The 16440-nt window shown below is 36.3% G+C and overlaps 3 protein-coding genes across 7 annotated transcripts; 2 read left to right on the top strand and 1 right to left on the bottom strand.

Moving 5' to 3' along the window:
* The first annotated feature begins 1415 nt into the window (after nt 1-1415).
* On the top strand, nt 1416-4445 carry LOC125213321 (transcription initiation factor TFIID subunit 8-like). 5 transcript variants are annotated; one of them, XM_048113800.1, is made up of 4 exons: nt 1416-1677; nt 1768-3165; nt 3593-3865; nt 4083-4445. In XM_048113800.1, exon 2 carries the CDS (start codon nt 1888-1890, stop codon nt 2995-2997), a length of 1110 nt encoding a protein of 369 aa, XP_047969757.1. In that variant the 5' UTR covers nt 1416-1677; nt 1768-1887; the 3' UTR covers nt 2998-3165; nt 3593-3865; nt 4083-4445. The 5 variants fall into 5 exon arrangements, with proteins under 5 accessions (XP_047969757.1, XP_047969760.1, XP_047969756.1 ...); XM_048113803.1 differs by having other exon boundaries at nt 1416-3165; nt 4100-4445; XM_048113799.1 differs by having other exon boundaries at nt 1416-3165; nt 3667-3865.
* Nucleotides 4446-4767: 322 nt separating this feature from the next.
* Nucleotides 4768-6582, bottom strand: LOC125213323 (membrane magnesium transporter). The gene is made up of 4 exons (XM_048113804.1): nt 6418-6582; nt 6281-6333; nt 6095-6195; nt 4768-5086 (listed from the first exon to the last, which is right to left on the bottom strand). Exons 1-4 carry the CDS (start codon nt 6488-6490, stop codon nt 4996-4998), a joined length of 318 nt encoding a protein of 105 aa, XP_047969761.1. The 5' UTR covers nt 6491-6582; the 3' UTR covers nt 4768-4995.
* A 2860-nt stretch (nt 6583-9442) lies between these two features.
* Nucleotides 9443-14999, top strand: LOC125214887 (TSL-kinase interacting protein 1-like). The gene is made up of 14 exons (XM_048116096.1): nt 9443-9558; nt 10210-10434; nt 10517-10599; nt 10692-10739; nt 10831-10940; nt 11840-11924; nt 12016-12292; nt 12535-12666; nt 12749-12900; nt 13027-13265; nt 13424-13688; nt 13787-14182; nt 14257-14385; nt 14571-14999. Exons 2-14 carry the CDS (start codon nt 10314-10316, stop codon nt 14796-14798), a joined length of 2265 nt encoding a protein of 754 aa, XP_047972053.1. The 5' UTR covers nt 9443-9558; nt 10210-10313; the 3' UTR covers nt 14799-14999.
* The last annotated feature ends 1441 nt before the right edge of the window (nt 15000-16440 follow it).

Raw genomic sequence — 16440 nt, forward strand, 5'->3', positions numbered from 1 at the left:
TGAGCCTAGCATCTAATCCACCGAAATTTTTTGCAATTGACTACAATAATGACAAAAAATAAAACTTGTGAAGCAATTGTAGACCAAAAAATCAGCAATTCATGTAGGAAACTAAAATATTAAAAAAAAAACGGTAAGGTAAAATGGAAGGGAGATCTTTACTTCGTTTTCCGGCAATCAACCAATGCAATTTCGCCGGTGGAGCAGGTGTAGAGGCGGGCGGTGGAGAATGGCGGGAATGTGTGTGTGAAAGAGTGTGGAAATGAAAGAGGGAGACGTGCGTAAGAGTAAAAAATTAGGAAAGATGGAAACACCTAATTTAAGTGGGAACAATAATAGTATAAATAAATAAAATTAGGAAGATTTAAAACGGCCGGATTGACTAGCGACTTTATATGGTGAGTCGAACCTGACATTTAAGTCATTGGTTCGCGGATGGATCAGATGGTTTGATACGATTTATAAATCATTGCTTACATTCTATATGATCATTTACTTGAATTTAGATGGAATAATCGATTCACTACTTGGTCTCATCGAGGTGGCCCAGATGCTTGTTGAATCATGGTCCTAATGCATGACAATCCAGATGTGCGTGATCAGATATCAGCGATATCTAGGGGAGGTGGACATTCTAGTTAGAGCCCGGTTCTTGATTGACACGATTTAAAAATGAAAAGTAAACGTTTCGGATGAGACAAATAAAGTAATAAGCATTTAAGCATATTACTGGATAATTCATTTTGACCAAATATCATGAAATTTGGTCATTTTCTTTGTCTGTTTTGCAACTTAAAAATTTATACCAAAAAAATCATAATTTTGGAGTCATTCAGAATTTTCTATGGCAAAATACTTTGACGAAGTTATACTATTAACTATGTCATAAATTATACGGGGACATACTATGAGTGAGTTAAATTATACAAAAGCGAAAATCATTTAGCATGCAAGCAACTCAATTTTTGGTCTCGTATCAAAAACCAATTTAATGATGTATTACGGTTGATTTTTAAAGTTGCTTAATATAAACTGAACTAGACTTAATATTTTTTCCATAATTTCCTAATTATATTTAAAAATTATAATTACATTGAAAAATATACAATATAAATAGGTACTATATATTTGAAGATTAAACCACTCTTATAAAACACAATTATCTAAGTAACTACTAATATTCTAAATACGAGGAACGACCGATGTAATAATATCATTTCAAAATTTATCTGTCTCTCAATAATTAATATTGTAATTAAATTGAAATGAATATTATAGAAGTTTCTAAATTTAGATCAAGCTTCGAAATTCAAATTGCAGGAAAATAAGGATTTAAAGTAGTAGAGTTTTTCTTTAAAAATAGAATAAATGAGCAGCGCGGCTTCGCCTATAAATACCTCACTTGAGCTCTCTGTTTTGACTTTCTCTCTCCTCTCGAATTTCTCTCTCTTCTCGATCCAAATTTCCGTTTTCAGATTCACAGTAGGGTTTATCACTCCATAAAATCCCCAAATCAAACTCCATTTCCCCCCAAAACTGCCATCTTCAAAGCTAAAACCCTAGAGCGATGATTCGTTCTCTCTCTCTAGGGTTTTACCGCAATTGAATTCGTTCCCGTTTTAAAGAGAGTATTCAAATTCATCGAATTCGAAGACGGCGCTGAAAGTTGCATCAATTGTAAGTGCTCGTAACTCAGTTGTAGGCTGATGCGTTGGTTAAGCTCGCGTATAGATTGATATAGCCACATCTTCTTCGATGCTATTCCAGCTTGTATCTAGGGTTTATATTTATTTCTAGCTGCTGGTGGGGCCTGGGATTTCTAAGTTCTGAGTGTTTGTTGAGGTTTTTGGAGCTTAAGAAACCCCTAAATGTTTCTTGAATCTGAACATGAGCGATGGAGGTGAAGCTGAAGGCACGAGAGACGAACAGAATGGTTCGAATTTGCGATCTGGCGCTGGTGATTATAGTCGAGCTATCTCGAGAGTTGCAATGGCTCAAATATGCGAGGGTGTTGGGTTTGAGGGGTTCAATGAGTCTGCTCTGGATTCGCTTGTTGACATTGCGATTAGGTATGTCTGTGAGTTAGGTAAAACCGCCAGATTTTATGCGAATTCGGCTGGTAGGACGGGCTGCAACGTCTTTGATGTTGTCCAGGGGCTGGAAGACTTGGGGAAGCCGCTAGGGTTTACTGGTGCTTCAGAGGTTCATACCGACTGTGTAGTGAGTTCAGGTGCTATTAGAGAGATCAAAGAGTATGTAGACATGGCTGACGAGGTGCCATTTGCTCAACCGGTGCCACAATTTCCTGTGATCAGGGAACGGAGAATGATACCTAGTTTCTTGCAAATGGGGGAGACTCCGGCTTTTAAGCACGTGCCACAGTGGTTGCCTGCATTTCCGGATGCCCACACGTATGTACGAACACCTGTTTGGAATGAGAGGCTTTCTGACCCTCGTACAGATAAGATTGAGCTAGCGAGGCAGCATAGGAAGGCAGAGAGGTCTTTGTTGAATCTGCAGCAGCGGCTTGTATGTAATGGATCATCAGTGGCTACAACATCTGCTGAACCATGTAATGGAGGAAATGGATCAGGAGTTAATAACAATGGGAACCTGTCTCTGGAGAAGCCGTTGGAGGCTGAGGACATAGGCGTGTCACGGGTTAGCATTCCCCCAAAGCTTTCTAGTCAAGCTCAGACAGAAAAACAAGTTTCTTTGTTGGAGACGTTTGCTCCAGCCATTGAGGCAATGAAGGATGGGCTTGATTCCGGAAGTGATGGCGAGAAGACTTTTCCGGAAAAGAGGGATTCTTTGTTTTTAGAGCTCAAGGGGGGTAAAAAGGTATTTGGTGAACCATTGGATTTGAGGATTCGGAAAGCCGTTGGAGGAACATCTTCATGGTTTGGTCACGAGGGTGAAAGAGATGACAAGAAGAGGAGAGTTGAGTTTATACTACGGCAATCTTTGGAAAACCAGCAGGAGCTTCCTCAGTTGTAAATTTGTAGTTCCTTGAATGACATTGATTGGCTAATGTTCAAGAAAATAGCAGTTGATTAGGTTAGTGACTAGTCAAACTCAAAACATACAGTAGTTTGTGCTTGTGTATTTGGTGCTAATCCATTTAGGAGCGGAACCCAGATTAAGTCATTTTTCGAGATATGTCAGGTCATTTCCAGATTTCTTGTCATTGACACTATTTCTTAATGAATGAGATTGTAGCATTTTGTTCGTTCCCTGTGTTTCCATCTCCTCTCTACGAACACACGCACATATAGTTGTTGCCACCTCTTGTTTGTGCCTTGTTCTACAATCATGTCATAATTTTGTGTGATAATATAAGTTGGATACCATTTTATTGCGTGATCTGATTGAGCTATCTGGAAACTTATGTGGCACTCTTGGATGACATTTCCCCATTCTGTATACTTAAGATACTATGCTCATCTTTTGCAAGCTAGGCTAGCTTGGTTTTGTTTAGTTCCATTTTTAAATTATATGCTTTTCTGCCGGTCTCCCTCTGTTTCATTTCCTCTTTCTTCGGTTTGGTGCGTGTGAGGATTGACAATGTGGTGTGGTTTTCTCCTTTTTGGAGTTTGGTGGCCTTGTTCTTGAAGAACTACAGATGGAAGGTGTTTTTGGAATGTATCTCATTCTTGTGTTGGTCAGTGTGACTGTATATTGCATATGCTAGAAGAATAGCAAATGGACTGTGGTGATAAAGTGTGACTAGGATATGAATGCAAGCGCAACGCTGCAACCCCACCAGAAACTTCCTCTACTCGCCACTGCCACAGGTCACGATTGAGAAATGCCCGCTCTTGGTACCACAACTAGTCATCCGAGACCGTATTCTACAACCGATGAGGTAACACCTCTAATACTTGGGCACTTTCTTTACGAAACATTTGACCATCGCAAATGCGGCACTTTTTCTGCATTTGGGCCTTATAATCTTGTACTTTATCTTGGTTTCTTTTCTGCAATCTTGGCTTCTTGATAGGCTGACTGTTTGGTTTCAAACCTTTGCATGATTTATCTATGGATACAATTAACAAGACACTTGCTTATTTTGTCTTCATCAGATGCATTGGTGCTGCAGGCCGTGGGAGCCAAAAATGGTACGTTGCGAGGAGGAGGAGACAAACATGTTGTTGTGGCGCTCTCAAGATAATTTCCTTTGACATCAAGAACAAGTGATGAAGCACGCGACTTGGAACTAAACCGATGGAAAGGATGCATGAATCTTTCTGATGAGTTTATGGACAGCCATTGTTTGCATTCTCCTTCTTTCTCCTCCTCTCATTTTTGGTTGCAAAAGCCACAGACGTCACCTTTATTTCATTTTAGTCCAAAAAGTTTTAAGTTGATGTATTGTGATACATTCCATCATCAGGCGTTTGACGGCATATCATTTTTTTTTTTATCTACATGACATTTTTGAGTCATTTAAATGGCAAAATATTGGTTAATAAATAACATAATCTCATTTCCCCAACCTTTGATCAACCTAAACATTTAAACAACTTCGTAACATCTATCTTCATGAAATATTAGTAACTATACAATAAATGTAGTAGCCAATATACATATTTTCATTAGTGAGCCTTAGATTGGCATATAAAATGCAAGCTATGCAACATAAAATACTTCAATTTATTTTTTTTGTAAATAAATAGCTTTCTGTAAGATTGAATCTACTTGAGTAGTTAATAACCAAGTATAACACAAAAGCAATTACCATAAATGAATGAGAGATGCACACGCCCATATAAAAGATTCAAACTTTCAACCGACTAAAATATAACACAAGCATGAGAAGCAGGCCAACTGCCCTTGTCCTTAGATCTCACAAAGATAGAGAAACAGTGGTAGCTCGTCGTGCCCCCGAACAGCTATGAAATCAATACCTTCTAGATTCCAGCAAAATTAACATCTAGTTTAAGTTTCTTTTGGCTCTAGATCTCATTAATTAATCAAATGCAATGAGCTATAATATCACTTTTGCTTCATATCGATGCCCATAGAAAAAGCTCTTCCACGATGATTGAAGATCATGAAATCCAGATTGGAAGGTAAGGCAACCACCCTGCTTAGACAGAAAGAATGGTGGTTAGTAGCCTGAAGCATGTCCAACTTCGAAAAATGAAGATCAAAGCTTAATCAGTAAGCAAGACACGTTTCCTGTACTAAAACCAGATCAAGGACTAGTTAATGCAATTCATGATGGATAAAGCTCTAACATATTTAAAAACTGAATTCAATTGAAAGCAAAATAAAATAAGTGGGAAGGCATGAACCATCCAGCTATGCTTCTTCATTCATCTCATTATTCAAAAACTCATTAATTGTCCTTCTAATTGCCATTTGGACATTATATGGTGCAATGTGTAGCTTGCATGAAGTGAAATATCGAATTTCAGGTCAATTTATGAAAAAAATCCAGGTATTTCCTTGAGTAAGTTGGAGTTTTTCAAGTCAAGATATCAAAGCTGCCGAACAGTTTCCCCCTAGCCCTAATGCATGTTTAGCCTTCTGTCTAAAATTTATATGCTAGCTTTTATCGCAACCATCCAGTTTTCTACTTACATGATAGAGGGCATTGCGCACTTCCTACACATAAACAGATTTGCCAAAAGGTTGAAATAGACTAATAAACAAACTCTTTTCGTGAATGGTAACAACATCATAGTAGAGAGCTCCAATATATTCTTTCAGCCATCATATCTTAGCCAAACGGACATGATACGCTACATGAAAACTCATAAACATTGTTGAGGAGCTATATCCTACCAATCTCCAACAAACCTCGTAATTACAACTCAGTTATCTTGTGACAAATTATCAGACACAAATGTGTACACAAATTATTTTCTTGGCCTAACCAAATACCCCAATACCTCATATAAACAATCAAGATAGCAGCTGCAACTCTACCTAAGCCCACATTCATAAATCATTACATACAATTTACACCGAATGTTCACAATACAATATTATTCAAACATACAAGCAGAGGCAGCTGCTGCAGTAGATCCAATAACGTTATAACAACAACACAATGGAAATCAATGGAAAATTAAACGCTTAAACGCACCTGTTCTCATCTGATTGAGGGAGAATCGACAAGAATTTGCCAGGCACAGTCAACGCAGCCCACAAACAGAAAAACAATCCTGCAACCAGCTCCATAACTACCTGTAAATCGATCGAAAACCACATACCTAATTAGCTGCAAAAACGAATTATCCGCATACAAAATAGGCATAATAGATGAAATTACAGTGACTGGTGGCCCCGTGAACTCCTCTTCTGTAATCTTCAGCAAAGATCTATCTGAAATCAAAACAGATCGAAAAATTCAGAGCTAGTATTCAGGATTTGTTCAAAATAAAGACTTCTGGCGATTTGAATACGCACACTGGATAGTGGAGTAGGCGGCGTGTGCGAGAATCAGAAATCCGACGACTCCGACGGCGTAACCTAACCCCATCTTTTTTCCGTTACGGCGGAGGAGAAGTAAATCGCCGGTTGAGAAAGTGATTTTAATCCAAAAGGTTTCTCTTTTTTACGGGTTTTTTTTTTCTGAAATTTATGTTCATCGATTTTATTATTTTATATTTTGTTTAAACTTTAAAGATATATTCTTAGTCAATTTCTAAGTTTTTTTTTTTTTTTTATAAATATTGGCTTCTAATATCATGGAACTTTTAAAAAGTTGGGTTTTTCCTACCGAATTTTTAAATTGACAAATAATATTACAAACTTTACCCGAGTTTGTAATATTCCACCAGTTAATAAATGTCGGCTATATTTAGGCCTTTCAAAATGGATACCGGGTATTGGATATTCAATAGAGGGAACATCTTTTTAGGTCCACAAACTTTGTCAAAGTATTATTTTAGGTCCGTAAACTTTGAAAATATCATTTTAGGTCCGTGAACTACAAATTAATATCATTTGAGGTATTTTAAATTTTTTCTGGACGAAAATGCTCTTAAGGACTTCAAAGGGCAATTTGGACAATTCTTTCGCTACTCATCTTGCATCAAAGACCTAGAGTCCAACAATTTTTTTACTACTATTTAATTCAGTTACCATCCAAATTGAATTTAAATATAATTAAAATTTACCGTAAAAAATATGTGTTAGTTTTTCAATTATTAGATGACTAATTATTTAATGATAGTGAATTGAGACTTGATATTTTATTTTATTTTTTCAATCTAAACTGTATTTTAATAATTTGCTATAGGTGATGAGTGAATTCTATTTAGTTTATTTATTTTGAAATTAGATAGCTATTAATTTGGATTGTCATTCGGAGATGAATTTCAAAATGGAGATCAATTAACATCTAAATTGAATTTAAATATAAAAATTTGCCGTTAAAAATTGTTGGATTCTATGTCTCTGACGCAAGATGATTGGCGAAATAATTGTTCAAATTGACATTTGAAGGTCTTAAGGGCATTTTTGTCCAAAATTTTTTTAGGATACCTCAAATGATATTAACCCATAGTTGATGGACCTAAAATGATATTTTCAAAGTTTACGGACCTAAAATGATACTTTGGCAAAGTTCGTGGACTTAAAAAGATGTTCCCTCTACCCAATATCCAAACCCAAAAAATCGGGTAATTGGATACCCAAAACCCGAAAAATCGAGTTTCGGTTCTGGATCGGGTATTGAGGATTTTGGTTTTTCGGATATCAGGTAACCCGATACCCGATCGGGTATACCCGAATTATCCAATTTTTTAAAAGTTAATATATAATGTATTTATTTAATTTTTAACAATTTAAGTAATTAAATATTAAGCATGAACCGCGTATTAGTACTAATCATACTTTAAAGAATTAAATATTAAACATTAGGCTACTGTTCCTAGAACTAATCATTTACTTATATTAAACACGTCTCCTTTCCTCTCATGCTCTTCCTCCGCGCTCTCCCTCCGCCGCCGCCAATGCTGCCGCTGCTGTCTCCTCTCCCAGCGCCGGCCACAACATCTCTCCCTTCTCTTGCTCTCTCGCCTGCCCAGCCACCGCCATCCACGGCCGCCGCCCTCTACCTCCGTCAGTTAATTTTTTTTTTGAAAAAAGTCAAAATTAAATTTGAAATCGGGACTGGATACCCGATCATTCGAGACTGGATACCCGAGTCGAGTAATTGAGTACCCGAAATGAAATTCGGATCGGGTATCAGATACTATATTTTGGAAAATTCGGGATCGGGTACCTGAAATTTTCAGATCGGGTATCCGCGAGTACCCGATTTGACAGGCCTAGCTATATTAATGGATTTAATAATAATTTTGGAGGATGTGCTTCAAGAAAAAACTATCTTTAGAGATTGAAAAACTTGAAGCTCTTGAAGTTGTTGTCGAGAAATTACGGAAAAAAATCCGCATCATGATATTTTTTGCTAAAAATTTTTCGCCAATGGAAAATAACAAACTCAGGTAAAATTCGTGATATTATTTGTCAATTTAAAAGTTGGTGGAAAAAACCCAACTTTTTTTATAAAAAGCAAAGTTAGAATAAAAAACAAATAACGAAACACGCGTGTGTCGTTATGATATTAAGATAACGTTATCAGATTATTTTAGCTGGAGAGTGATTTGTTATGATAATCTTATAAACCAAATAACCTCATAATCTATTAATCCATGTCTTCTCTATAGCAAGTATATGTATAATTCGATAAGAAGTCAACGACAAAGTATCATTCACTATGGATCAACAATTAATAAAAATCTCAATAGTACTTCATAATTATGGATATTAAAAAAAACTATCACTTTCCATCTCTATTTGAACATTTGAAGCTTTCGCTAGCGGTAAGACACGTCATAAACACCAAATCTATATAGCCATAATGAACATATAAAGTATTAACAACAAACACGTGTCCCTAATATCTTGCAATATCTCAATTCAGATCTTCTCCGAAAGCTAAAATAGTCCATTTTTTTTGCGATAAATTTGTGCTAACTTTAAAGTATTCAAGGATGGACGACTCTAAACCACCGTAAAACAAACGGTCGAACAAATCTCTTGATCACTACAATTTTATTTTTGCTATTTTGATAAGATAATAGAAATTTGTCATTTTCATTAATTGTCACTATCACATAGCATATTATATTTAATGTATATTAATTTATTTATCAAAACTTTATTAGACCTATTTTAGCAATAAAAGGAGTAAGATATATTTTTGTGTATGGATTTTTGCCCTAGAATTTATGTAAACCACAGATATTTTGGTGATAATCAAAATAACATCTGTTTTATTAGAATAAGAAAAAAAATGAATGAAAATAAATAAAATATGTATATTATTTGACCTAATATTGTTTGAGCACCAAAAGATATTCTTTGTGTGTAATAGTAAATTGATTAATTGATAAACGTTAAAACCTCATTATCTAACAAAGAATATATTATCCATTATTGAAAATATTTCTTTTGTTTGTAGTATACAATATTTTACTTCACAATTTCAAGTGCTCCTATTATTTTAATCGTTAACTGCTGTTGAAGTTATCAATCTCAGTAAGACTGCCTTTGATTTATTCTTTTTATTTTTTATTTTTCTTTATCCATTTTTTGCATCCAATTTCGCCTAGTTTGATTTCGGTTTCTGGTATGCAATCTCCCATGATTCCTTGTGCTTTTCAATTTTCATGTTTCATGCACATTGGAAGCTGCTTGAATTTTCGTTTCTGAGGTTTTGGTGATTTTGGGTGATAGATCTTAGGGTTTCTTCGTTGATTCTAATTTTTTTATTGGGTAGGTTTTTTAAACTTGAATTGGTGAATTGAGTATGCTTGAGACTTGAAATGAAGTTCGAATTATGTTTTTTACATGCTTTATAGTTGAATTTTGCTTCATCAAAATTGATTTTGATTGATTGTTTGGATTTAATGTGGAAACCCTATGTGCTCCTTGTGTATATCATGAGCATACTTGATTCTACTGCTATTGGTTTCCAATTTTGATGATCAATTATGTTTGTATTTCGAGTTGGTGGATGTTTGTGAGCTAGGTATGAGTAGTTAATTCTGCTTTGTATTGAAATAATAGTGAATTTTGGGGTGAGACATAATGTGAAATCCTCCAACATGGTTTAGAGTATAGATTGAACATGGATTTTCCTATCTGGACTCTCAACATTGTTAACTGTCTTTTCCTTGTTTCAACCAGGCACTTTCTGCTCTGCAATCCGCACTATTAGAAGTATCGTACTAAACCTGGAAATCGGAATATGCATGAAGGATTAACTTTTGCGTGACGAGAAAGATATTAAAATGGTGACACAGGTTTCATTGGACTGTGAACTTTGTCAATGTCCGGATAATATTGGAAATAAAGATGGGAATGGTAGCATGCCCACATCTTCACCGGAACAAGCTGCTCTGCAGATGCCCGGTACTGTTTGATCATTTGTTCGGCTTATTAAATGCACGATCACGGGCAAATGCATATTCTAATCGGTCCTTTATTGCTGTAGGAAAAAAACCGACAAGACAATGGGCTGCTTGGACCCGTCAAGAAGAAGAAAGCTTTTTTGTCGCATTACGACAAGTTGGCAAGGCAAATAAACTGCTAGACTTTTACCTAATTCATTTGGAAAGAATGTTTTTTCCTCCAATGGATTCTGACAGTGGAATACCTTTTTCTCGCAGAATTTTGAGAAAATCACATCACGTGTCCAGAGCAAAAACAAGGATCAGGTGCTTTTTTAGAAATGCATCTTGACTCGTCACTCAATGCTTTCCCCGACATGTGCTAACTTTTCATCTCATTTTGGTCCCCTGCCTTCAGGTTAGGCATTATTACTATCGACTTGTCAGGCGAATGAACAAGTTGCTGTGCCCAGAACTTTGCCTGGACGCCAAAAACTCAAAAGACACCAATGCTGCCATGCTTCGCTGGTAAATATGAATTGTTTATGCTCCTTCCAAATTACTGGCATACAAATTCAAACAGTTTTCAGTGATCACTCTCCTTTATTCTGTCAAGTGTTAATTTGCTTTGGCAGTAAGTTAATTTGCTGGTTTTTCAAAATGTGTCATTTGTTTTGGTGGGGAGTGGTTTGGACCAGAAGGATGTAACAAAGCTTATTGCAAGTGCTTTACATATGCTGGATGAATAAACTGCAGATGTTTCTTTGTGTTTAGTGAAACCTTATGAAGAAAAGGGAGAAAGAAGTTATTAACATATGGTGGCAAAGCTCCAGTGTATTTCTCATAACTTCATGTGATAATGCTGGAAGAGATGCACCTGATGTCCCTTTCTGATGATGATTGCAGATATTAACTATCAAATAACACATTTATTTCTTTTTGGTTTCTCAAAATTGCCCCAAAACGTTGATGATGCATTTAGTTGGGTAGGATTTCATAATAAGAGGATATAAAGAGTTCACAACTCACATGATAGTAGTTAAAGATTCTCACCATAGGGCTTAATGGATCAACATAATACCCACACCCAGTAAAAGTGTCTTGGTTTCTAGTAGGTATATGGATGTGAAAGGTTGATCATTCAAAGAAACGGAAATTTTTCATGGAAAGCGAGGATAATGTTCTCATACTCTTGGTATCAATCTGGTATTTTGACCAATTAATACTTGAGCCTTCTTCATAACACCACCTAAGAGAAGGAATTTGGGAAAGGGGAGGATAGAAAGTGAGATTATTTTTGCCCACTTTCCTGAAATTGTGTTCTATGGTGTTCTGCTGGGGAAGCTTGATTGTCCTTTCAGGGTTTACTGGGACCCTATTAGTATAGCTCTAAATGCCAGTCTTCAACTGCTGCAATTTGGTTGCAGGTGGTCATTGCTGGAAAAGTATAGCTGTAAAGCTTCTAAGCTTCATCTAAAACCTAGAAGATTTAAGATATTTTTGGAGACTCTGGTTAGTTTAAACTGTGATCCTTCTCTCTTAATGAAATAAATTGTGGATATGGTGTGCTAAGAATTTTGAATGATAAAACTTTGTCATGTAGGAGAACCAACTTTTGAGGGATCGGAAAAAGAATACTAAGAAGAGACTGTCTACTGGAGAAAATAATACTTGTGTACCAAACATCACAAATCAGGTCAGAGCACCAGGGCATGACAACCGTGCAGTTAAAATGGTTCTTCTTGACAGCCAGAACATCGAGAAAGTTGGAACTGGAAAGGTATCTTTGTTTAAGCGCCACGCCAATATAGGAATAAGCCGCGCCAACTGCAAAGTAGACCAAGCTGCTGTAAAGGCAGTGAAACATCGGCGGAAAAATGGTAACTTCATAAATTTATTAGTTCCATCAAGGATACTGTTCATCAATCTCAGTGATCTGTGCATCTGGAGTGTCTGTTACTTGCTATGTCAATTGGGCTTTTTAGATACACACACGCACATTATATTTGCATAACAGAAGTGTCCATAAGCCAGATCTCTCATTTTTTTTGTTTTTATCCTAGTTGTTCCACTTTTATAAACTATGAGTATACTTTATTTAATTGGAAAATCTGTTTTGCAGGCCTTGCATCAGCTTCTGCATATGAAAGATGGGAGAAGGCTGCCATTGCTGGAGTTTCATTGGTGGCTGATGCTGCTGAACAATTGGAACGGGTGGACACTGATAAAGAGGCTGAATACCAGGAAACACCAGGTTGTAAATTTTTTCCCTGAAATAGTATAAGGGTGTGAATCATAAGAGTTACCTAATTTAAGTTGCATCTATGTATATTCAGGTCATGATGGTCCTCAACTTGTTGCGGATATGGCACGCTCTCCACAAAAATCTACACGAAGCACGCTCAATGAAGACAACAATCAGAACCCGTCAAAGCTTAAACTCCAGTTGTTTCCAATCGACGAATTTACTCAAAAAGACTTGGAAAGGGTACAGTTGAATGGAGTTTTTAGTACGGGTTAAATTTTTATTTGTATGTCAACAATGTTTCGAGGTAGTGCAGTTGTCCTAGCAGTTAGAGTGACTAAGAAAATCCACACTCCATTAATTTTGCAGAATCATCATAACCCTTATCTGGAACTTACTTTGAGTACACGGAAGAAAATATCATCTGTGGTGGAACACCTCAATCGCAAATGGGGAAACTCAAGGCCGTTAGATCAAGAGCTTACACTTTTTCCTTACTGGGCACAGAGAGAAAACCTGGTGGGGTATCAGAAGTGGAGTAAGGACTCTACTCTGTGTGCAGCAGATGTACATTACAAAGTCGGAAGCCCCCCGGTATTCCGCCTCAGGTATTCTTGATCTCCTTTTCTGTCTGAGGAGTTGTGTTATGTCTTAGAAAAACTGTACAAGATCCAATTAATTGATTTCTCATTTGAGCATTCTGCCCGAGGAACTGTACTAGCCGAATGAATGTGCATTGTCTAACAGATTTTGTTTGTTTTTTAAGATATGGCTGGTTTTCAAAAGCAGAGATTGAATCTGCAACTGCTCAAGCACTTTCTCGTACTAATATCAATGAAACAAGAAAGAAGAACGATGAACCAGTTATCGTTTTGACTCCCTCCTCCACATCTACTCCATCTATAACAGTTGCGTGTGATATCCCTTTATCCAATGTCAATACTTCAGGATACTCTGATAGCACTGCAATTGAATTACTACCTAGAGAAGCAAGTGTAGATTTGACACATTCTAGGCAAGTCGAGAACACGGTATGTCTTCACCTCTGACGCTTTCTTGCTCTTGAATCGGATGCTTCTAATTACTATGCTGCTTAATTACATGATTCTGGACTCCATTTTCCTCACAGAAGGATATGCCCTTGTCTTCTGGGGAATGGGCTGACAGTCTTACGAACATAAGTATGGGACAGCTGCTATCCGAGACAACGCCAAACACAGATGCCAACTGCAGTGATTTTCTGGGGCCTCTAGGTTCAAACTGCCAGCAGATTCCATTCAACTGCGACTCTTTTGATGCTGCAATTGCTGCACACATTTTTAAACACCAAACCAAAGTCCAGCAGCAGAGCCTTGCATCTCATGCACCTTCCATCTTTGATGCTGAAGAAACATGCGATGCCTTTTCTTTCAAGAAAACTAGCGCTTTCTTTCGTGAAAACCACAATGCAAGTATGAATGGTTCCAAAGACGCCCATAAGCAACCTACTATAACTAGCCCTTCAATATCTCACCATAAAGTTGAGGTTTGATTTCGAACCACTATAATACCCCTATACTGTTCAAAAGGGTTTGTGGTAATACGTTTTTCTTCCTGCAGGAATTGCATGGAGGAGAGAAATTGACTGATTACAACTGCATTTGTGAAGACCTCGTGGACGAATCTGAACCTGATAATCCTATAGAAAACCCCACCATGGATTTCTCTGGCCTCACAGATATATATTGGGTATGCCCTTACACAAGTTGATAGTTCGCCTTGTTATTTCTCAGTTTATTCTCGATGGCCATCCGTCATTTTTCAGTTTTAATCTCTCGTATCTTCTAACACTAACTAGACTGATAGGTTCCCAGTTAATTTCACTATGATGTCGAAGTGCTTATGATCTAATTCAAGATTTGTCCATGTTACAGCCGGACTCTTTAGGGCCGTTAGACTTGGACATTCCCTCCTGTAGATACCAAAGCAACGACCTAATTCTTAGCGATAGCCTAGGTGGTTTGAACCGCCTGATAGCTAACAGTCTGGACGCGCTCCAGAGCTGCTCTTTCTTTGGGTCGGAGAAGAAAGAAGTTGTACCGAAAGCAGAAACTCACCAAAACGCTTCCTTCTTGGATATCAAAATGGGCAGTGAAGTTTAGAACTCTGCTAGAGACAGAGAAAAACGTAACAGTTGTAATCTAAAGCTTATGTTGTTAGGCTATGGCCGCTGTATAGAGAAGTGGCATGTTGTCCAGTGGTTCTTTGTTGTACAAAATTGGAACTCACTTACGTCTCGACATGCTCGTAGTTGAGGCGACTCGAATTCTCGACCTGTTTATTGGAGGGAAAACGACTAATTACGTCGCGCTGTGTTAACTTTTATCTTTCTAATATTTTTCCATTTCAACTCCTATTATGCTGTATTTTCTGTTTTTCTATTTCAAATTTTCTCAATCCAAATCCTTTATTTTCAGAATCAACAAAAAACAATAGTAGTAGAATTTTATTGATAAATACTTATATATTTTTATTTAGTAGTAAAATATGAGCCACTTTAATTTCTTTTGTGTTAAGTCCTTTTAATTCCAATTCAATTACTACTAATTTCATTTTTCTATTGGTGTATTTTAAAAGATTTGTGGTTGGATGAAATAAATAATGGAATGGAACTTGAGATATGCAGAAGTGGAGTAGTTAACATGGTTAAAGAGAAAAGGAGACAGAGAAAGAAAAATCAGACACAAATTGAAAAAAGTTAAGGAATTTGATAGTATTAAATTTGTCACACACACACTTCTCTTTCATTTGATTGATGATATTTTGTAAATTATGTATTCCTACATAAAATATGGGGCACATGATAGTTATATTGACTTCGTATTGTTGATTTGTTGTCTCCTACTGTCGTTTACCTATTATTAAAAGATTTAATTGCGAAAATTTAAGATAGATGCAATTTTTTTTAAACTAGCATCACTAGAGTTGAATTCTATGAGAGGTGATTTCATTTTTTGGAAAACTTATTCATCATTGATACGACCAAATTACAATATTAACTACTTGCTTTTCTTGAATGAAAAGGGGTATTATTAATTTTTGTGAAAGTTCTAGGCCTAAATCAGCAAATTTCGAGAAAATAATATTACTCGAGATAAGTGAATTATCGATAAAGATTCAATGCCTAACAGAACAAATAATGCTCTTCTAAGTCATCAAATAAAATGGGCACATTTATCGACACTTTATTTTCCACAAATCTATGTATATCTGCCGCCACCATTGTTGAACTTTTTTGGAGTTCCAAATCTCTCACGTATTTTATCCATATTTTCTTCGTTTCTTATACTTTTTCTTATTTTAATAATTTTTTATTAAAATTTCTATCATCTATAAATGAGATTATTTTCATGTACCGAATCAATATGAAAAATGGAATTCATAGGATCAAAATTATTGATGGAATAGGGTTGTTGATCAAAATGTTCGATCGACCTGCACGACCCCATCTAGGTCTGTCGCGGCTATTTTGTGAAAAAATTTCATTAATTTTTTTTGTCACGCATAAATTATTATATAACGACATATATGCACGTCCAAGAGCAAAATAATAAAAAATAATTCGTAAGAAATGATAGGTGAAGGTCGCGATCGTTTACTATATTGTTGTATAACTCGAAAATGATTTTGTGGAGCAATCATTTACTTTCATGTTAACTTGGTATTTCTGGATACATGAAATTAAAAATATATTCTGCTAAGCTTTATTAAATTTAATGGCTACTTAATTTGAGTTTAACTTCC

Source organism: Salvia hispanica, chromosome 3, assembly GCF_023119035.1.
Source record: "Salvia hispanica cultivar TCC Black 2014 chromosome 3, UniMelb_Shisp_WGS_1.0, whole genome shotgun sequence".
Lineage (NCBI taxonomy): Eukaryota > Viridiplantae > Streptophyta > Magnoliopsida > Lamiales > Lamiaceae > Salvia > Salvia hispanica.